The sequence below is a fragment of the Mytilus edulis genome, chromosome 11 (genome assembly GCF_963676685.1).
Source record: "Mytilus edulis chromosome 11, xbMytEdul2.2, whole genome shotgun sequence".
Taxonomy (NCBI): domain Eukaryota; kingdom Metazoa; phylum Mollusca; class Bivalvia; order Mytilida; family Mytilidae; genus Mytilus; species Mytilus edulis.
This window is the reverse complement of record NC_092354.1, coordinates 427,597-450,962: the sequence shown is the minus strand read 5'-3', so window position 1 is coordinate 450,962 and position 23,366 is coordinate 427,597. Positions and strand designations below refer to the sequence as shown.

General features: G+C 34.2%; 1 protein-coding gene across 3 annotated transcripts in view; it reads left to right on the top strand.

Moving 5' to 3' along the window:
• LOC139495024 (acetylcholinesterase-like) overlaps nt 1-20,108 on the top strand; it is a 28,763-nt gene extending 8,655 nt beyond the window's left edge. Inside the window, exons 1-6 of one of the 3 annotated variants that reach the window (XM_071283173.1) lie at nt 1,492-1,629; nt 7,657-8,939; nt 10,872-11,139; nt 14,541-14,692; nt 16,277-16,314; nt 19,032-20,108. In XM_071283173.1, the coding sequence (XP_071139274.1) occupies nt 7,673-8,939; nt 10,872-11,139; nt 14,541-14,692; nt 16,277-16,314; nt 19,032-19,043 (1,737 nt within the window). In that variant the 5' untranslated portion in view covers nt 1,492-1,629; nt 7,657-7,672 and the 3' untranslated portion in view covers nt 19,044-20,108. Of the gene's footprint in view, nt 1-1,475; nt 1,630-7,656; nt 8,940-10,871; nt 11,140-14,540; nt 14,693-16,276; nt 16,315-19,031 lie in introns of those variants that run through there. The other 2 variants (XM_071283171.1, XM_071283172.1) reach the window with 2 other exon arrangements.
• The last annotated feature ends 3,258 nt before the right edge of the window (nt 20,109-23,366 follow it).

Below are 23,366 nucleotides of genomic sequence, written 5' to 3'. Positions count from 1 at the left end.
CGAAACGCTCGTCTTGCGCAAATAAAAATTTGAATCTTAGTATCTTTGATGAGTTTATATGCACTGAATTGATGAAGACGTGTTAAAAAGTTTGAAATTACGGAACAGTTTTAAACAGTCTAACATATAAAGTTACGAGTATCATATACATGTATTTACGGACGATATCTTTGAAGGAATTTTAAAAATTGTAATTTTATATATAAAGAATATAAAAAAGTATATATGACATAGATTTCTTTCGACATAATACCCTAAAAATAACGCCAAAAGGCCTGGAATCAATTGCATGAAACGTTTGTACCAATACAACCAGGTGCGCACGCATCTAGGATTTTGAAAAAGGAAGAAGGGCAGACAAGCCAACGTTTGGAGTGATACTGTTGGTTTATCACATATATATGTAGCTCCGGATCCACAAAAGGGGATCTGGGCTAACAAAATCCGCTCAGGATAACAAAAACATTCTTCTAAAAGCATTTATTTAAAAAAAGCAACAAAATAAAATTGATAATGGAAATGGGGTATGTGCCAAAGAGACAACAACCCGACAATAGATCAGACAACAGCAGAAGGTCACCAACAGGTCTTCAATGCAACGAGATATTCCAGCTCCCGGAGGCGTCCTTCAGCTGGCCACTAAACAAATATATACTATTTCAGTGATAATGAACGCCATACTTAAAACATTTATACATTTCCCTTGGATAAATTGAAGATGGAAATATGGAATGGAGAATGTGTCAAAGAGACAAAAACCGGAACAAATGGACAGAAAACAGCCGAAGGTCAACAATGCCAGGGTCTTCGGCACAGTGAGAAATTCTAGCACGCGGAGGCGGGCTTCAACTGGCCACTAAACAAACTATGTGCTTGATCAGTGAAAACGGACGTATTAACACTAAACTCCAAAGAATATAAAGAACTAGTATTAAAAGTGAAAACGGACGTATCAGTAAAACTAAAGAATATTGACTTGCTTAATGAACTAGAATAAAAAAAAACCATACACGACTAACAAATTTTTACTCTAGTATTTCATTTATATGTGTGTCCAGAAAATATAATTTCTTTTTCTCGATGAGACATTTAACAATATATGCACAAAGAAAGTTTATTCATTTGTTTATCTGATAATGATTCAGATGTAGTCGATGTTTACATTTCCGAATGTCATAACGAGGTCATAGTACCCGGAAACGAATGCAATCAAATAGTTATTATTTTTCAAAGGCACGTATTATGTCAATCAATCTTATAATTGAAACATAGGTCCGAGACTAATCGTTTGACCCCATGACACTCTAAAAAGATAAAATGTATAATTGGAATCCATTAAAATCTCATTTACGACAATTTGAATGTTACGACAATCGTAAGTTGTCATAAAAGCTTAAAAGTGACACCTATATTATATGGTGTAATTGAAAGGGGCGTAACTGTATTCTGTAACAAATAAGAAATGTATTTCACGTAAGACATATTCAATTTAAACTGTATACAGAACGGAGTTTGTAAAATACCTGTAAGACAAACTGCAAGGAATTAGCTAGATTAAGATTAACGAGATTTTATTCATAACCTCAGACACATACTTGTGTACAAGAGGACTAGCAGAAACATTCATAGGTAAATATTTTATATTTCTTTATATTTAAAAAAAAAAATATCTTTGATTTAATGAATAAATTTAAAAGATGTATCCAACCTTTATTTTTTCTAGAATTCGATCTGTCAAATAAAACACCCCACTGACATTCTCGAAGTATGTGAACTAATATACATTTAATTTACTTGTAATAAAATGCCTTCGTCAAACTATATTTCGTAAATCCAAGCTGCTTTAAGTATAGAAACTATTACCATGCTGTAAATAATTTCAAAATCCTAAATTACTTTTGTGCAGTTTTTCGCTTAATTAAAACATTTGCATTTGTCACGAAATAGGGAAACATAATTGAAAATAAGAGAATCCGTCACTATTTTAATTCATAATCATTGACAATTAAGATAAATAATTCGGGTTCTTGTACACCTTTGGGTGCATATTAAATGTAAAAAATCCAGGACAGTTTAGTCAAGTTATATTAGAGTTGTGGATCATGACTGAAAATGAATTCAAATGACTGAAATCAACTGTAGGTCACCTTCAACAATGAACAAAACCGATAAGAATCACGATATTATTAATCATCAGTTCAGTATATGACATTTAGTTTTGTATACCAAGTACATTATTCTAACTTGAACAAATCACCATTTCTTGAAACTGAAAATAATGATTTAGTATAAATTGAGAAACTTAAAGGCCTGTTCAAACATCATTGGCGAGGAAGAGGAAAGTGAAAATTATTAACCTTGCCTAAGAAAGCTCTATTCTTTCTCACGCGTAAGATTTTTATTTGGACAAACTTTCACTAATAATCTGTTCCACTGCTGTACTGAAACAGACGACGTATGTATTGATATCTCGGCTTCAAAGACATAATGCAATACTATATGAGAAATATGCTAAGAGTTCAAAGTTATATTATATGGAGAATTCATTGAACTGACAGATGGATGTTTCTTCTTAATATCAATTAATATAACATTTCAGATTATGATTTCATAAACTAAACCACGTGCTATTTATCGTCTTTAATTCTACATAACAATTTACGTACATCCAGCCTTTTTCTAGCAACCCGTTGTTGGGTTGATGTCCCTTAACTGGTAATTTTAAGAAAATTTTGCAGTTTTTGGTTACTATCTCCTATATTATTATATATAGAGATAAACTGTAAACAGCTATACTGTTCAGCAAAGTAAGATCTACAAATAAGTCAACATGACCAAAATTGTCAGTTGATCCCCTTAAGGAGTTATTGTCCTTTATAGTAAATTCTAAACAATTTTTCGTAAATTTTGTAAATTTTTATAAGTTTTTATAAGTTTTTACAAAATATTTTCCTTTGAAACTACTGGACCAAGTTCATTATAGATAGATAAATAAAGTAATTAAGATATACAACCTAGTTTAAGTAATATGCACATAGACCAAGATAAACGACACAGTCTCTTTAGAGCCTCTAGTTTTTTAAAGGTGGTACCCAACACTTTCACTAAAATTAATTTGGCTCGTTTAATTTTCTTAAAATTTTGTCAAAGTATGTACTTTGACCTTCAACAAAAATATAAAAAATTCAAAAATTTTGAACCAACCGTTTTGTCAGAAAAATTACACTGGTTATATAGCAGTTTGACAAACACCAATTTTGATCATTGAGAAGCTTAATATTCCTTTTACAACACAACGTAATTAAAACGTTTAGCTGACTTTACAGAGTTATCTCCCTGTAATGTTAGGTACCACCTTAAATGGTTTCTGTTCTGCTCAAAAATAGTTTTGCGAAATGTAGTTTCATCGTGGACTATGGTGATGTTTGCTTTTTTATTCGACGTTTATTTCTTTTATAGCCCCACGGTATCTTCGCATTCTTTTTGTATCGAAAGACAAAACAAATTAAAACAACAAACACATGTGTAAACCCGACGTACAACACATGTGTAAACCCGACGTTCAACACATGCATTAGACGTGTTAATTTCTGTTACTGATTTTTATTATTTTGTCTAACCTATTATTGGTCTGATTCAAAGGGAAAAGATCCTCGGTGATTTTCTTATGTCGTTCTCAAAGTTATAATTTGGGTTTATTGTAGGGTAAGGGAGCTACCATTTGATTTTATATGGGAAAAAGGGGGGGGGGGTCTAGGATGAAAATTTTTGTCCTGCACTTTTTTTAGTTGTAATATCTGTCCTGCCTTTTTATTTTCACTCTATTCGGTCCTGCCTTTTTTTTTTTTAGTTTATCCTGACTTTTTTTTACCTAAATTGTCATCCCGACTTTTTTTTTCAAATTTCATCCTAGCCCCCCTCCCCTATATAAAAACAAATGGTAGCTCCCTTAGTTATGCCTGATTTATTCACCACTAGTTTTTACAGATCCATGACGATTAAATGTTTAGTTTTGTTGTAGGGTTGCTGTCTCATTGAAATTAACAATTTCAAATCTAAGACTAATTCTACTTCTTCAAAAATTACCTAATCAAAAAGATCTTGCATGACTGATTTGATCAACACATTATTCTGAAATTTTTGTCGCAGAAAGTGGGCCGATGTACACATTAGTCTATAATTAACTCGAAAGCAAACATTTGAGACAGAATATCATGATTGTTAGACTTTGATTAGAAAAGTAGAAATTTATGTTCCCACATTTGATTTAAAAAGAGTTTATGAAAAGGTTATATGGTGAATAGTGCCGTAATATATCTTCACACACGCAGTGATCTGTTATTGAACGCGATGTACGTTACTAATATTCTCGCTGACGTAGATTTATACAAATTGGAGAAATTTGTTAAATACTTGAGAAAAACGAGGTACACTTAAAATCGTTTACTCAGTACCTATATACAGTTAGTAGTTGTTGAGCGTCAAATTCTACCTATACAGACAGTATACACCGAGCGTCAAAATATCACACTGCCTATAGAGACTGTAAATATTGAGCGTCAAATAATAATTTATCTACAGACTGTATACACCGAGCGTCAAAATAAAACTCTATACACACAGCCTTAATTCTACATATAGACTGTATAAACTGAGCGTAAACAAATTCAAACGCTTCGCGTCAAACTCTTTATGCAGACATTAAACGCTGTGCGTCAAACTCGATATGCAGACATCAAATCTTTTTGCAAATATTAAACACAGTACGTCAAGCCCAAGCAGACATTAAACGCCGTGCGTCAAATTCCCTATGAAAATGTTAAACACTATGCGTCAAACTGTATATGCAAACATTAAAGACGCCAAAGATCCATTGGTGACTGTCGACTGGTGTCTGCTCTTTGGTCAGGATGTTGTCTCTTTGACATTTTCCCCATTTAAATTCTCCATTTGATTAAACGCTATGCGTCAAACTCTATATGCAGACCTTGACCATTAACGCTCTGCGCCAAACTCTGTATGCAGACCTAAAACCATGTACGTGAAACTCTATGCAGACTTTTACCTTTTACGCTCTGCGTCAAACTCTGTGTGCAGACCTTAAACGCTGTGCGTCAAACTCTATATGCAGACCTTAAACGCTATGCATCAAACTCTATAATTTTAATGCAGAAATTAAACGCTATGCGTCAAACTCTATTTGCAGGCATTAAACGCTGTGCGCCAAATTCTATATGCATTACACTCTATATGCAAACATTAAACAAACGCTATATGTTTTACACTTGTAATTTTTGGGCCCTTTATAGCTTGTTGTTTCGTGTGAGCCAAGGCTCCGTATTGAAGGCCGTATATTGACCTATAATTGTTTACTTAATGAATTGTTATTTGGATGGAGAGTTGTCTCATTGGCACTCATACCATATCTTCCTATACCTATCTATATGCAGACATTTTAAAAACGCTGTGCGCCAAACTCTATATGCAGACATTAAACGCTGTGCGCCAAACTCTATATGCAGACATTAAACGCTGTGCGCCAAACTCTATATGCAGACAATAAACGCTGTGCGCCAAACTATATGCAGACATTAAACGCTGTGCGCCAAACTCTATATGCAGACATTAAACGCTGTGCGCCAAACTCTATATGCAGACGCCCGCGTTCTATGATAATTAGAACAACGACTATTGGTAATCATATACATCACTGTCAAGCTACACAATGTGCACTCGAGCATAATCATATTAAATATAAGATTACTAATTAGACAACAACCTAACCAAGTTTTTGATTAAACGCAAGATTTTGATTACACTCAGTTGTAATCACTTTTTTCCTTCACGATATGTGTTAGTCAGTTGTAAATCCCTTTTCTTTCACGCCATGTTTAAACCAGTTCTAAACCCTTTTTCTTTCGCGCTATGTTTTGACTAGTTGTACACTCGCTATCTTTCACACTATGTTTAAACCAGCTGTAAACCCAATTCTTTCAATCTATGTTAAAACCAGGTGTAAACAATTTTTTTTTAATTCATTAATCGAGTGTCTTAAAGTGATGTAATACGAGAGAAAAAACCCGAAGAGTTGAAGAGCACTCGAGACAAGAATTTAAAGCGCGTTTTTAACATTTGAAATCTATAGCCTGTATATAAGTATATATACATAGACAAAATAATTTCTAAAGATCGATTTATAATGACAAAATACTTGACATTTATAGGACAATACAGCAATAGATATACATTTATACTTCATCTTGAGTTTTTTTCTTTTTCTGTATGGTGTAACTTTCCTGTCAAGTTTTAGATCATTTCACACGGTGGTTATATGTAAGATAGATTGACTTATTGTCGTTATCAGGTATCTATTCTCCGTTTTGATGTGCTTGAGCTTTTGATTTTGCCATTTGATAACGGAATATCCGATTTGAATATTCCTTATATAACTCTGTATTTTTGTAAATTTACTTTGTAATGTTTTAATTAAAAGTAACTTTTTGTCATGTGCCACGGTCAGTTAAATATATAGATACGTCTTTTAATTATAAACTTTGCATAAAATATTTTGTTGATAAATATGTAAAGATATATTTTTAAGACAAACATCATAGAAATTGAACAATTTCAGGTATTTCTTAGTTACATCAATGTCACCACAACAATGACCATGTTATGATGTCTTATGGGGGAGGGGGTGGGGGGTACGTTTTACCCTTATCCGTCCGTACGTACGTTCCGACCTTTGCTTCTGTTCTCTAACTTTAGTTTGCCTCAACCAAATATTATGAAACTTATACACAATGCTTATTACCACAACACTCAGATCAAGTTTGATTTTTGGTGGCGATACGTACGTTTACCATTCTAGTGTTATGCCTCTTTATGATTGTAAACACTTCGGAATGTTCAGTTTCCGTTCTCTAACTTAAGTTTGCCTCAACCAAATGATATAAAACTTATACACAATGCGTATTAACACAATTTACAGATTACTTGTAAACTTTCGTGTCGTCACTTTTTCTGTTCTAGAGTTATGCCCCTTTACAATGGAAAAATTGACGTTTTGACGAAGAATTGCACTTTGATTTACTTTAAATATGTAAGTGGGGGCATAATATGTGTCCCATGGACACATAATTCATTTTTTTTTATCATCTAACATATAGGGCAAAATGGCACATCCATTGCCATCCTTCCGTATGTCATTCGTTAAAGTTTACCAAGATCTTTCCCTCTAACACTACAAGACTAGTTGGAATCAAAGCTTGGTCCTTTGAGATCTTGTTAATGATAATTTGTAGCAATTTTCAAACGAAAACTTTAATAAAAAAGAATAAAAATGTACACAGAAAAAAAGAACAACAAACACAGAAATCAGTCATGAATTTTATAGTTTAATGTATAATATTTGCGATGCCCATGGCTGAAGATGCATTTGTTCCAGATAAACAAAACAGACTTTTAGCCTCTGGTTTACTGCAGTTGCATTTAACAGTATTCTTTATTTTGCTGATGTATAAGTAAAACAATCCAAAACTATCCTTTCTTATCGATCCTTCTCCTTCCAAGAAAGAGGTACATGTTATTTTTTAAGAAATCTTCATTTCAAAAAACGGATTAGAAGTCGATAAAAATTTTCATTTTTTCTTTCAGAAACCAAGTCAGGAGAATGAAAAACTATGTGGTCGTTTTGGTGCATGCCTTTACCGTTTATATAGTGGTCTCTGTTGACCCGGAAGTAGTAACAACAAACGGACGAATTCAAGGCTTTGAACAGGCATCATACAGTAACAAAATCGTTTCTACTTTTCTTGGGATTCCCTTTGCTGCGCCACCTGTCGGAGACTTGAGATTCAAACGACCGGAACCGTTACAGAACTGGTCAGATACGAAAGACTGTAAAGTGCTTCCAAATTCATGTCCCCAAATTAAGTTCCATACATTTAACAATACTGCTGGTCAAATTGGTGAGGAAATGTGGAATTATAATACAAATAGTAGCGAAGATTGTCTTTATTTAAATATATGGAAACCAAAAACAACCTCAGGGAACAAATTGACAACTCTTGTATGGATATTTGGTGGTGGGTATATTTATGGCACTTCAACTCTTGACCTTTACGACGGCACTTATTTATCAGCATACGCCGATGTGATTATTGCATCGATAAATTATAGGGTCGGTCCATACGGGTTCTTATATATGGGTAATTCCGAAGCGCCTGGGAATGCAGGACTTTTGGACCAGGCTGTTGCCCTAGAATGGATATATAATAATATAGAGTCTTTTGGGGGCAGCAAAGATTCTATAACTATTTTTGGCGAGAGCGCCGGAGCTGCAAGCGTCTCTTATTTAATGGCGTCAGATTTATCAAAGAACTATTTTCAACGTGCAATTTTACAGAGTGCTTCGTTACTTTCGACATGGGCATATCAAACACCAGACGTTGCAATAAAATACGCTCAACTTTTAGCGGATGAAGTTTCTTGTGGAGGAAAATCTGCTTCAGAAACTGTTCAATGTTTACGACAGACCTCAACAGACGATTTAACTAATAAAGCATGGAATCTTCCCATGACGCATGTGCAATGGCCTTTTGCACCTACGCTCGATAATTATTTTATTCACAAGAGTCCAACAGAGATTATGAAAACTGATTATTTTGCAAATAAAGACATTTTATTTGGTTTCAATAGAGATGAAGGCAGTTTTTTCCTTTTATACTATTTAATAGACAAAATGAATTATCCTACAAGTAGAAATATGAGTCGGGGGGATTTTATAGAGGAGATTCCATATATAGTATCACAAGATGGCTTGTCTTTTATTAATGGAGACAAAGACAGATTACTTTTTGATGCAATTTTGTTATATTACAATGCCTGGAGTAATGCAACTACGTCACAATACTACTTTGACGTCTTAGACGATATAGGTAAGTGTCCTTCAGGAAATTAAAGAACAGATCACGTGTCAATTATAAATGAGGGTGAGGAGGGGGGTTTACTAAATGGGGAATAATTGACTCAACAAGTTATAAATAGAGAAAAATTGAGACTAAAAGTAAATAATTGAGAATAATGAGGTGCAGAAATATTGCAAAAAAAGAAGATTGGGCAATAAGTATAAAGGATAGAGAAACACGGGTTAGAAAAATAAACGAAATACAGAAATGAAGGACCCTTATCCAGACCCTCATAAGTCTTATTGTTATCAATTGTTTGTCTTTATAGTATCAATAACAAGACGAGAGGCTCTTAGTTAAAGAAATAGTCAAGTTTTGTTTTAATATTAGAATAAGAAGATCTATGCGGTATGCCAATTAGTTTAAATACATTTATTCATAGTGGATTGGAAATAAGTTATAATAATACCTTTCGACTTTGCGGGTGCGAGTGCTGCCTTGAAGGGGAATTATCCTGCTCTTTGCGTGTGCGAGTGCTGCCTTGAAGGGGAATTACCCTGCTCTTTTCGGGTGCGAGTGCTGCCTTGAAGGGGAATTACCCTGCTCTTTTCGGGTGCGGGTGGTGCCTTGAAGGGGAATTATCCTGCTCTTTGCGTGTGTGAGTGCTGCCTTGAAGGTGAATTACCCTGCTCTTTTCGGGTGCGAGTGCTGCCTTGAAGGTGAATTATCCTGCTCTTTTCGGGTGCGAGTGCTGCCTTGAAGGGGAATTATCCTGCTCTTTGGGGGTGTGAGTGCTGCCTTGAAGGGGAATTATCCTGCTCTTTGCGGGTGCGAGTGCTGCCTTGAAGGGGAATTATCCTGCTCTTTGGGGGTTCGAGTGCTGCCTTGAAGGGCAATTACCCTGCTCTTTGGGGGTGCGAGTGCTGCCTTGAAGGGCAATTACCCTGCTCTTTTCGAAATCTACAAGGGTATGCCAATGATGCACAGGGGCGGATCCAACCATTTTAAAAAGGGGGGATCCCAACTATATGTCCCCATTCAAATGCATTGATCGGCCTAAAAAAAAGGGGGTTCCAACCCCCGGACCCCCCACCCCACCCCTCCCTGGATCCGGCAATGATGCAACTACCAACCAGATTAGAAATGACGATTTAATCAAATAAAGTTCACTGTGCGGCCTTCAATAATGAGTCAAATCCATACCGTATGTTCAGCTATAAACAATTCTAAAATGACGCAGGATAAAGGGGCCATTTATAGCTGACTATGCGGTAAGGTCTTTGTTCATTGTTAAAGGTCGTACGGTGACCTATAGTTGTTAATTTCTGTGTCATTTTGGTCTGTTGTGGAGAGTTGTCTCATTTGAAATCGTACCACGTTCATCTTCTTTTTTTTTTAATATAAAACACTTTAACGACACCCTGATTTGTGCCAAAAAAATAAACGAAAATTTAATATGACGGCTAACAAATATAAAAATAAGAAGATTTGGTGTGATTGCCAAAGAGACAAATCTCCACAAGACCATGCACATTGTCTATATTAATTTAGGTATTGAAATTTCTGTTATGTATTAATTTTCGACTTTATAACCCATCGCTATTGAATTAAACTAGTATTTACGACTTTTTGAGGCATGACTGCAATATTTTGCTCTCATCTATAGATGAAGAAATAACATACAAAATATGGTTCACACTGAATAAACCGCATGCCGCGTTATTGAAAAGTGCACACCACATATTTTGAATAGACAAATAGAAATATCACAATCATTCGTTATGTTTAATGTTTTATTAATAAAAAATAGTCGATGACGTCACGGTTATTTCGTAAAAGACAAAAAAAAACAAAACATGTTTAGTCAGTCAGAAGATGTGCTACATTCAAAATTAAATTTTATATTCTCAAATAATTTGTCAATACATGTACATTAATTTATTAATATTAATTTATTTTTAGCGGGAGATTTTAATTTCAAATGTCCAGTAGCAGAAATGGCCGATCTTCTTAGCCGCTACCCTAACAGAAACGGGACACTTTATGGTTATTTCTTCGACCAGTTAACATCAGCACGTGATTGGCCGGAGTGGGCCGGTGTTTTACATGGGGATGAAGTAGAATATGTATTCGGAGTGCCTTTAAAATTAATCAACCGTAAATATAGCAGCAATGAACAGTTTTTGTGTAGAAATATGATGGATTATTGGACAGATTTTGCAAAAACTGGGTAAGAAACTGATATCTCGACAAATCAGTGAGTAGTAAAATGTTGGGACTAATACTCGACTACATAAGTTGCTATTGCTGAGCCTCGACATCGCAATATAATGTAAGTTGTAAACAAGCCTCGACATCGCAATATGATGTAAGTTGTAAACAAGCCTCGACATCGCAATATAGTGTAAGTTGTAAACAAGCCTCGACATCGCAATATTATGTAAAGAGGAAACAACCCTCGACGTCGCAATACTAGTAAGTTAAGTAGTAAATGAGACTCGACATCGCAATATGATTTAAGTTGTAAACAAGCCTCGACATCGCAATATATTGTAAATTGTAAACAAGCCTCGACATCGCAATATAAATTAAGTTGTAAATGAGCCTCGACATCGGAATATAATGTAAGTTGTAAATTAGCCTCGACATCGCAATATGAATTAAGTTGTAAAAATTTGAAAACAACACGTTTAATTATTTAATGTGTCCGAAGCGCTTTTCTGGATTTACCTTCATCAGTAACGCTCAAAGCTAAACATTTGAAATCCGAAGATGTATAAGCACCGAAACCGTTGAGGAGCTTTATGACAAAAATACCTAAAATAAGTAGCCAAATTCATCTAAAGTCAACTTTGCCTGAGGGAGTTGAAACCTTAGTTTCTTAATTATTTCAAAATTTATAAACGACCAATTTGAGAAAAGTTTGTTAAATCATGTCAGTACCGAGTACTGACTACTGAGCTGATGATACCCTCGGAGACTGATAGTCCACCAATAGAGTAATGAGCCTCGACATCGCAATATAATGTTAGTTATAAATGAGCCTCGACATCGCAGTCGGTTAGTTGTTGTGGCTAAGCCTCGACAATATGAATTTGGTGCCGATCATGCATCTTGCATTACGTAGATTTTTATTTAGCTTAAAATCGGAATTTGTAGTTCTCAAATTCGTACTTTATTTGACCTTTGAACTCTTTTGATTTGAGCGTCACTTCTAAGTATTTTTTATACGATCCCGCACGTCTGGCGTACAAAATTTAACACCATTTATCTGTAATGAGAAGAAATCCACACAGCCGGTGCTAGTGTTGTCTTGAATCTATTGTTTTTCTTTGAAAGGCCATACTGACTTTGAGATAGCATATTACAGTAATAAATGCTCTGTTTCTCTAGTAGCCAATAGAGCTTTATGACAAAAATACCTAAAATAAGTAGCCAAATTCATCTAAAGTCAACTTTGCCTGAGGGAGTTGAAACCTTAGTTTCTTAATTATTTCAAAATTTATAAACGACCAATTTGAGAAAAGTTCGTTAAATCATGTCAGTACCGAGTACTTCTAACATTATTGGTCTGTTCCTCTAGTAGCCAATAACATATGCAGATTATTATTATACGATATATCAAATTTTTACTTATAATACTACATTCCAATGTTAATCGTTTACATTCTTCCGATCTTTGTGAATATGCATTGTCATGCACGCATACTTACATAAAACAAATATCCCTTTGATCAGCCTATTCTTTGTTTAACTTGACACAACTGAGACGATACTAACTGGTGTCGAGTTCGTGGTGGTGTCGAAAGCACAGAGGTTTCAATAAACATGCTGATCTTTTTGAAGTAAAACTATCATTTGTGTTTTTATAATTACTGTTTTCAGATATATGATCCGTACTTATTTGAAATAAATACTTCTGTAAAAATATTATTATGTAACTCGTCCGTGATAAAAAATCAAAATAAAACAAACTGCGCGTTTATTTTGTAGATAGGATACACAGTACTAAGAAAAAGTAATTATCAAAGATTTAGTGCTTGTTTTCTCTGAATTTCTTATATTTGCATGCGGACTCAAGACCCGAAGAATGTCTACTGGAATTATGAAAATACAAATGTATAAAAAAAAAAGCTAAATTGTTTATATAAGAAATAATAATTTAACCTAACTTTACTTTATTCCGTACTGTTCCGCCTATATCAGACGACCCACTTTTCAGTGTGAATATCAATTAAATTGTCATTTAATCCAATGCACTAATATTGTTTGTTTATGCACATTCAACCCTTGTTTAACTTAATATTGAACAGATATGTCATGTTAAGGAGGGGTATTTGCGAAAAACACCAGTCGAGAGAATGTTAAATTTCACGAGCCGTAAGGCGAGGGAAATTCATTCTCAAGACTGGTATTTTTCGCAAATACCCCTCAAGAACATGATATATCTGTTATACATTTTATTGTGAAACTACCCCTTTACAACGGGGGCAAGCGCCAGCGGGGTACTGACACCTGCGTCATCAAACATGCTGTTTAATTACACCGAATGTTAATGTTCTAAAACGCATTGATGATCTAGACGTTACAATCGTCCAGTCGGATAGCAAATACCACGGCAGAGAGGGTAAAACAAGCATATCCTTTTTGCATATACCCCGGCGGCGTTAAAAAATAATCGATATTCATTTGATAACAGTAAATTGGTAAAAAATACGCTGGCTATCAACCAATCAAAACCCAGGATTCTTACATAAGGTGTAATTAATCCATAAAATAACATCCATAAGCATTGCTCTTCATGTCAGTTTGATGCAACATCGAAAAATTGTCGAATTTCACTCTTATAATAAAATTTAGAAATAATTTCAACCCACCAAATATTGAATAATCTTTATAAAAAAGAGCTGCTCCCTTTATGGATTAAATGCATTTATGCCCTTGCTTGAACATTCATTGATATATTGAATTTTCTTTACGTTATACACACTTTTTAACTTGATAGAAGTTACACACACATTCAATCCATGCACATCAATATAAGGGTGACTATAGTCATCTTGATCTGTATCTATAGTTTAAAACAAGACAGTTATTAGTATTTCAATATTCAGCCCCATTCTACTTTTTAGTAAAACGTCAGTCGCTACCCTGATATACCCTATCTTTTTCGGGTAATTAATACGGATAGCGTTGACATCTTTTGCCAAACAGATTTATCATTTCCACATAATTTAATTCATTGTATGCTGGTGCATATTCTAAACGCCAGTCTTTACTCCTTTCTAATATAAAATCTCACAAACATTTTTAACCCCGCCGCATTTTTACGCATGTCCCAAATCAGGGGCCTTTAGCCTTTGTTAGTCTTGTATTATTTTTAATTTTAGTTTCTTGTGTACAATTTGGAGTTTAGTATGGCGTTCATTATCACTGAACTAGAATACATATTTGTTTATCGTCCAGCTGAAGACCTGTTGGTGACTTTCTGCTGTTGTCTGTTCTATGGTCGGGTTGTTGTCGCTTTGACACATTACCCATTTCCATTCTCAATTTTAGTTATATTCGTTTCCCCTGTCATTATACAATGTATCTACTGAAAATGTAATATTTTAACTTGTATATTTGTAGTCATCCGGAAGTTCAAAAATGGAAGCAGTTTACTTCAGATAACCACCAGTACGCTTTATTGCAAGGTGGGAGAGAAATTGCTATGGAAACAATAGACCTAACTAGAACGTGTCTGTTCTGGTCACAGTATATACCACGGTTAAAAAATACATGTAAGTATTATAGTAGGTTGTTTTTATCCAGAAATCAGCGTCTTACATATGCATGAAATATTTGCCACTGGACCCACTGAACATTCAGCAAGCAAGCAACAATCATTACCAGTACAAGAGCAGATTTTATTTTCCATAACAGAAAAACTATAAGTCTGACTGAAAGCAAAGGAGTAGGTCCGGTAAGGACCGATTTTGGCCTCAAACTTCAGGTTCATCTGACGAAAGATTTTGACCACTTTTATTTTATTTGAATTAATTAGTTTATGTGAAAGATTTTAACAGATTTAGTCATTAAAAACGATCCGATTCAAGCTCAAATATGAAAAATCTACCTAATATGCCGAAAAATGTCACTTTTCAGATGGTTTTTGGAAAAAATGAAAGTGGCCGCATCCGTGTTCATCCTCAACCTTTATATATGTTATGTATTATCATAAAATACAACTTACATTTCAATATTAAGGATGAACACGAATGCGGCCACTTTCGTTTTACACGAAAACCGTCTAAAATTTAACTAAAATGCTAGAATTATGAGGATTTCAGTAATTTAGCATGACTTAATGGTCCTAGTACCGGATATATGTGCATTGTATTGTCAAAAACAGCCCATATTTATGTAGCAGAAGCATTCTACTGTCCAATAAATAACTAAAGGTTTACATTTTAACAATTTTGTAAAACTGCTATATTTTGGGGCCAAAAAGGGGTCTTACTGAACCTACTCCTTTATTCAAACGAACACAATTTTTAGTTTTTGAAGCATAAATGTTTCCTTACTATGGTTACAACAGTTATATTTGCATATCGACATAGGGACTTGATAAGTGAATGTGCAATTGCACACTGTTACAACGATATTTTATTTTAAACAAATCCTTTTTGCCAGGAAAACCAAAATCATTATGTTACCGTGTACATTGAGCATCTGCGTGAGTGAATGTCTTATTGCAGCCATGACGGGTCAATTGCGGATAATATAATCCGGATAATTATTGTCGCAGAAAAAAATAGCGTAGTATAATTATTGTTTATTAGTTATTATTTCTTGTGATCTTCATTACCAATGTTTCATTGGCGAATCCAATGGGGGAGGGGGGGGCTTTTATGGAAAACATTTAGTTGATTATATAGGGAATCACAGAAGTATGACTGGAGCTGGTCCCCCTTCAGAATCCGTCACTGTCGTATAACGGGTTAAGTCTTAAGTCTTAAGACAAAATATTAGCATTCATATAAGGGCGTTTGCTCTAAAATGTAATCACGGGATCAAAAAGAGTTTAATAGGGAATAACAAATGCCCGGCTTCAGCATGGGGCAAAATTTCAATTAACCCAAATGACATATTTTGGAACTGCAATACATTTGCATGAATTTACATCCGTTGTTGCAAGGTTAAGATAGTCTTTCCCATGGCGATCATTTTATCAAATTTTCATAATTCCTCTTCATTAAGCCTTTGAGAGAAAGTAGAAGTTTTTATGTCCTTGAAGGTGTTATTGCCGGTACACACCTCGGTCCGGGGCAAATGCTTTATAATAATAATAAAAAGGTCAAATTGGGGTTTGTCTCATTTCACAGGTGTACCTTTCTGGAATCTGCTTTTAATGAGCTGGAAGGTAAAACAATCAGTGTATCTTCTAGTTTGCAATTTTCTGCTTAATTTTAGCTTCTTAAAATCTATGCTGATCTAATACCTCAAAATGAAATAAATGTATATGCTTATCCTTTCACGATTTTATGCCATCATAGTAAGACGTGATTATGACATCGTGGTTAGACATGATTATGTCGTCATGACTGGACGTGATTGTGCCGTCATGTTTGGACGTGATTATGTCGTCGTGGTTGGACATGATTATGTCGTCATGGTTGGATGTGATTATGTCGTCATGGCTGGACGTGATTATGCCGTCTGGTTGGACGTGATTATGTCGTCATGGTTGGACATGATTATGTCGTCATGGCTTGACGTGATTATGCCGTCATGTTTGGACGTGATTATGTCGTCATGGTTGGAAATGATCATGTCGTCATGGTTGGATTTGATTATGCCGTTATTGTTGGACAAGATTATGTCGTCATGGTTGAATGTTATTTTGCCGTCATTGTTGGACATGATTATGCCGCCATTGTAAGATGTGATTATGCCGTCATTGTTAGATGTGATTATGCCGTCATTGTTGGACACGACTATGCCGTCATTGTTAGATGTGATTATGACGTCTTTGTCAGACATGATTATGCCATCATGGTTTGACGTTATTATGTTGTGGACATATAGAATGAGGAGAACACATGACAGATGTTAGGAACTATAAGTTATAGCAGGTCTTCAACAATGAGCACAAGCCCATTTGATAAATTACAGCAGGTCTTCAACAATGAGCACAAGCCCACTTGATAAATTACAGCACGGTCTTCAAGAATGCTCTGAATTTTTTTTTCTTTCTGAAAATCAAACAGTATAAATCATATGCTACCGTGCAGCCGTGCAGCGCGTTAGAATTAGCCTTTTTGAATTATTTTGGAGACAAAAACTTAGAAAGACAAACATAAAAAAATTAGAGAGCACAACACGAAACAGCATTAAGCGTTCGACAGTATCCTGTTTGAATCTTCTCTACACTACTAAGCGTTCGATATTATTATGTTGGAACCATCTCTACACTAAGTGTTTGATATTATCATGTTTGAACCAACTCTACACTACCAAGCGTTCGATATTATCCTGTTTGAACCAATTCTACAATAAGTGTTCGATATTTTTATGCTTGAACCAACTCTACACTACCAAACGTTCGATATTACACTGTTTTAAGCAACTCTACACTACTAAGCGTTCGATATTATCATGTTTGGACCAACTCTACACTACCAAACGTTCGATATTATCATGTTTGGACCAACTTTACACTACTAAGCGTTCGATATTATTATGTTTGAACAAACTCTACACTACCAAGTGTTCGATATTATCTTGTTTGAACCATCTCTTCACTACCAAGTGTTCGATATTAATATCTTGTTTTAACCATCTCTCTACACTACTAAGTGTTCGATCATATTATCTTGTTTGAACCAACTCTACACTACTAAGTGTTCGATATTATCCTGTTTGAACCATCACTACACTACTAAGTGTTCGATATTATCTTGTTTGAACCATCACTACACTACTAAGTGTTCGACATTATCTTGTTTGAACCATCTCTACACTAAGTGCCATAAGCACCTTTTATACAAGACACAAGTTAAGAAAATGTATTAATTTTAATTAGATATTTATATAGATGAAGAAATATATATAAATGTATTATTGTCATTTTGTTTATTTTCTTTGGTTACATCTTCTGACATCAGACTCGGATTTCTCTTGAACTGAATTTTAACGTGCGTATTGTTATGCGTTTACTTTACTACATTGGTTAGAGGTATAGGGGGAGGGTTGAGATCTCACAAACATGTTTAACCCCGCCGCATTTTTGCGCCTGTCCCAAGTCAGGAGCCTCTGGCCTTTGTTAGTCTTGTATTATTTTAATTTTAGTTTCTTGTGTACAATTTGGAAATTAGTATGGCGTTCATTATCACTGGACTAGTATATATTTGTTTAGGGGCCAGCTGAAGGACGCCTCCGGGTGCGGGAATTTCTCGCTACATTGAAGACCTGTTGGTGACCCTCTGCTGTTGTTTTTTTATTTGGGCGGGTTGTTGTCTCTTTGACACATTCCCCATTTCCATTCTCAATTTTAATATACGGTTCATAAAAATGTTCTCTTTTCATTATATATATTTATTAAATATGAATTTATACTTTTAAGAAATGCACATTTATACCCCGAGAGGTTGAAGGCAGACAGTATGTAACGACATACACAATGCAAATATTATAAAATAGTAAACATCATATACCAATAGTAAAAATTAAATAATTATGCAGGTGTTGTGATCACTATAAAATTAACATCTGTGATTATTTCAAATAGTACTAAATGGACTAACATTCAAATGCTACATTTTTTATGACCATGTGACTATAACCTTGCAATGCAATCACATGCCTTTATAATTAAGATTTCAATTGCATGGCTATATTTTAACTTAAGTTGATCAAATAGTAGGTTTACAATTTTTTGTGATATATCAAAATTCATGAAATAGGAAGTTATACCCGGGTCATATACAGCACTCTTGCAATGTAAAATGATTGTTTGATTTGTGCAAGTTGAGCGTCAATCCTGTTAGAATCAGCCAAACACAGTAGAATACCAAGGATTCCATTGAATATAAAATACATGTATGTTGATGAAGTTACGATTTTCTTTTCTTTTTTCAGCCACTACATTGAATACCTGTGTGAACAATGGAAGCAGTCTGCACGTATCTATGCACATGCTAGCAGTAACCTTGACCTTTATGTGGATATATTCCCGTTTATGGCAGTGATGAACCTTTGAAAATAGCTACCTCAAAACTAATGAAAATAATTCCATCGAAGTGCATTCCTCATTAAACATCAATTAAAAGTGCCTAACAATGCAAATCTAATATGTAAAATAGCAGCGTGCAATATGAAGCGTATAAAATGATATATCACGTATGTGTCACGTGATATATCACTTGTGGTACGTGAAAAAAGGTTTCCCCCAGTTACATATAGCAACGAGAACAACAACGAATATCAACAAATTCGTTTTAAACATAGGTTTCCTGTAGCATCTATAGTTCCATTTGTTAAAACTTTTGATCATTGATCCTAGGAACAGTACATCTATATAATTGATATGTTCTTGATTGATACAAATGTTATTTCATGAACTAAAAAAAGAATTTATCTGGACATTTTAAAAACCAACATGTTGCCACTCACATACAGCCATCTCTAGTCATTAGTATACTCTTAAGTAATTCTACAACTCAACTCGCCGTCAAATGCCTTTTTTGTTGTGGTTCTAATCTTATCAAAACATATATTTTCGGTCCGTTTATTTTTTAAGTTTGTTTGAATTTATTTTGTTTTTTAGTATACCGTTTGATTGCTGCTCCAGACAAACACTAATTTCATGGAGTCTTATATGGTTGTTTTTTTTTTAATTCTCATTTGTGTGGTTTTTGTGTTCCTGTGTTTTAGCACATGATCAGTACAATAAATAAATGGGCATAAAAATAAAGGGAAGTAACTTTCAGTGGTAGGATTTCATTCATTTTTGCATATAATTCTAAAAGTTAAAAAGGAAGTATCTCCTAACTAATGCACTTTGCACATAATAACTAACTTCAGTCTGTTTCAATTTGATAAAACTTAATATTGCATTGCATTTTTTGTAGACTTTAGTCTTTATGTTTTTATTTCATCTAGATAACTTGTGTATTTATTAGATTTATATCTTTATAAAGTTACATTTAAAACAAATGAGAGTTATTGATATATAATCATTTTATTTTGTTTCTGCCTTAATATGTTCGTTCTGTTTATACCTTAATATGTTCGTTCTGTTTGTACCAAAGTTATAGTTTTATGATTGTTTTCTTGTATAATTGAATATTGAAACAGTGTCAATTGGTCCGACTTGACAGTCAATTGGTCCGACTTGACAGTCAATTGGTCCGACTTGACAGTCAATTGCTGTTGTTATATAGCCAATTACTGCAGCTTTTTTTTTGGTCTGGAGAATACAGCGATTAGAAGAATATTTTAAACAATTATCTAATAATTTCTAAAATATTTTACGCAATCACATTTTGCATCTTTTTATTAAAGAAATGTCATCACAATACGATGAAATCATTGACCTACTGACCTGGTCTACTTATGAACAAGTGTCATTCCATTGACCTACTGTCCTGGTCTACTATAATGGAAATCTACAGTTCCAAGCATCAATATTGTATAGGAACAATACAATTAGTTAGTTTAATATTAAAATCAGGAAATGTGGTATAATTATCAATGATACAACTACTCACCAGAATTCAAATGACGAGGCTTTATAAGTAATTGTAGATCACCGTTAGGTTTCCTTCAAATTTTCCTGTTCGAGATAGATGCTGTGATTCCTGGTGCTCAACATTCTATGTTTATTTATTAATATTTTTACTCAAAACGGTTATACACGAGGTAGTTTCTTGTGTACAATGTGGAGTTTAGTATGGCGTTCATTATCATTGAACTAGTATTTATATTTGTTTATGGGCCAGTTGAAGGACGCCTCCGGGTGCGGGAATTTCTCGCTGAATTGTAGACCTGTTGGTGACCTTCTGCTGTTGTCTGCTCTATGGTCGGGTTGTTGTCTCTTTGACGCATTCCCAATTTCCATTCTCAATTTTATTTTATAGATTGGTTAAATTTCAATTAAAAATATAAAAAAAACCTTGAGGAAATTACAAAATAAGTTGAACATAAAAGACAAAAATATATATTTATGTTTGTGAACTTGTACTGCGAAAATGAAATTATTTAAGGTCTATTGCTAATTGTCATCGCCAAATACATTTCATTTGTTTGCTTTTATGAGTTGTTATTTCAAATTGACTATTTACCAGTTTATTTATCATCTCGATTTCAAACGGACATAAAAACAAAATAGGACATTCTGTCAGGAAAACAGGAAACATTTGACATGTTTCAACCTTTAACCATCGGATACTTTGTATATACATTTGTACTCATTAATTTGTATACCTTTATATAAGTTATATTGAGTATGGTCGTTCTAAATAATACCTATAATTAATTTACATCCCGATTAAAACTTGATTTATTTATCTATGTTTTGTTTATTTATAGAAGTATCCGAACATGATCTATAAATATAAGAAAATGTGGTATGATTGCCAATAAGACAAATAGACCAATTGATACAAAAAAAACCAACTATAAGTCACCGTATCTTAAAAATGAGCAAAGCCCAAACTGCTATAAAAAGGCCATGAAATGAAAACAAAAAAACAAGTGAAAGTGTTAGCTACAGTAACTGCTTACTGATGTATCATGCTCAAATATTTCAGTAAACAGTACTGTAGTTGAGTGATGAATCTGAAAACGCATCCCACGGTATAGCTGACTTATACAATTCCTGAAACCAACTGGTTAAGTCAGGCGCATGTAGAACGTGACATGTATGTATCATATATGAATATGGCTTGATTTTCATATGTAAGAAAGCGTCGAAATACACGTCTTCACGTAGAGAAGTATTTTGTGTTCAACTGACGAGGGGCGAAGTAAGGTTTTAAAATAGAGAAAAATTACCAAAACATATAAAAAAGGAGAAAAATGATCAAAAATATTAAAGGATACAGAAATGAAGGAGCCCTGTCGAGACTCGCTGATGGTGTTGCAGTTACCAACGTCAATATATCTTACACAATGTATTTCAGTTTACTGCATGCATGGAGGGGGGAGTGTATTAGACACCATTGTCCGTCTAACATATACGTCTGTGTCTCGATAATTGGAGTATGGTTCTACATTTTATGTTCACCCATTACAAGATCATTAAAAACAGCTATATGTTTTTATTTCGATAATTTTCATATTTTTTTCTAGAGTTACCGGACTTTAACTGTAAAGATGAGAACAGAATTCTTAAAACGACAGAAGCCCCTACAGAAGATTCCCTATGTTAATACCTGCATCGCCATGCGAAAGTATATGCGACTCCATCCGTCCGTCCGCTTGTCCGTTCAAAAGAAATATGTCGTCAAAGTTTTTTTGCAAAGGAATTTTTAAATTTTTTTTTTTCAGAAGTAGAAAAGACGTTGCCGGGTGCACAGACAGGGTAAGCATATTCTGTTCTACGTGCATATCCATATCCCGTAACACTAAGTGAAAATGTCCCAATCTAAACTAGTTATAACCGAAAAATGTGATTCTGGTATGTTAAGAGCTAATACCGAGAACACATTTCGCAATTATATATGACGTGATGAAATGTTGCATGCAAAACAAAATATGATACCAGCCTCAAACCATCCATTTCAACACTGTATACTAGTATAAACAAAAGAAGATACCGGCCTCAAAACATCCATTTCAACACTGTATACTAGTATAAACAAAAGAAGATACCGGCCTCAACACATCCATTTCAACACTGTATATTAGTATAATTGTAAATATGATACCGGCTTCAAACCATCCATTTCAACACTGTATATAAGTTTAAACAAAATCTGATACCAGCCTCAAAACATCCATTTCAACACTGTATATAATTATAAACAAAATCTGATACCAGCCTCAAACCATCCATTTCAACATTGTATATTAGTATAATTTTAAATATGATACCGGCCTCAAACCATCCATTTCAACACTGTATATTAGTATAATTTTAAAGGTGAACATAAAAGAATTGGTTCAAGATTTGCGTCTAACAGATTTATTTTTATGCTGGAAGACTGCTTTATTATGTAGTTGCCTCTAAGAAGCTTCCTGTAGCTCCAAGACCAGAATTTGTGCTTCGTGCAAATCTGATAAGTTATATTTTTTCCCGGATTATTTTTTTTTTACAATTATTCTGCAAAGTACAATTAATGTTTCTGTAATTCGTTGCCGTTGATATATTTGTTTTGATGTTAGTCTTCTCGTTAGCATTACACCAAGTTTTGCCTTGTTGAGGTCTTGTTAGCAGGTCACGACTATACACTATAGGTTTTGCATATTGTT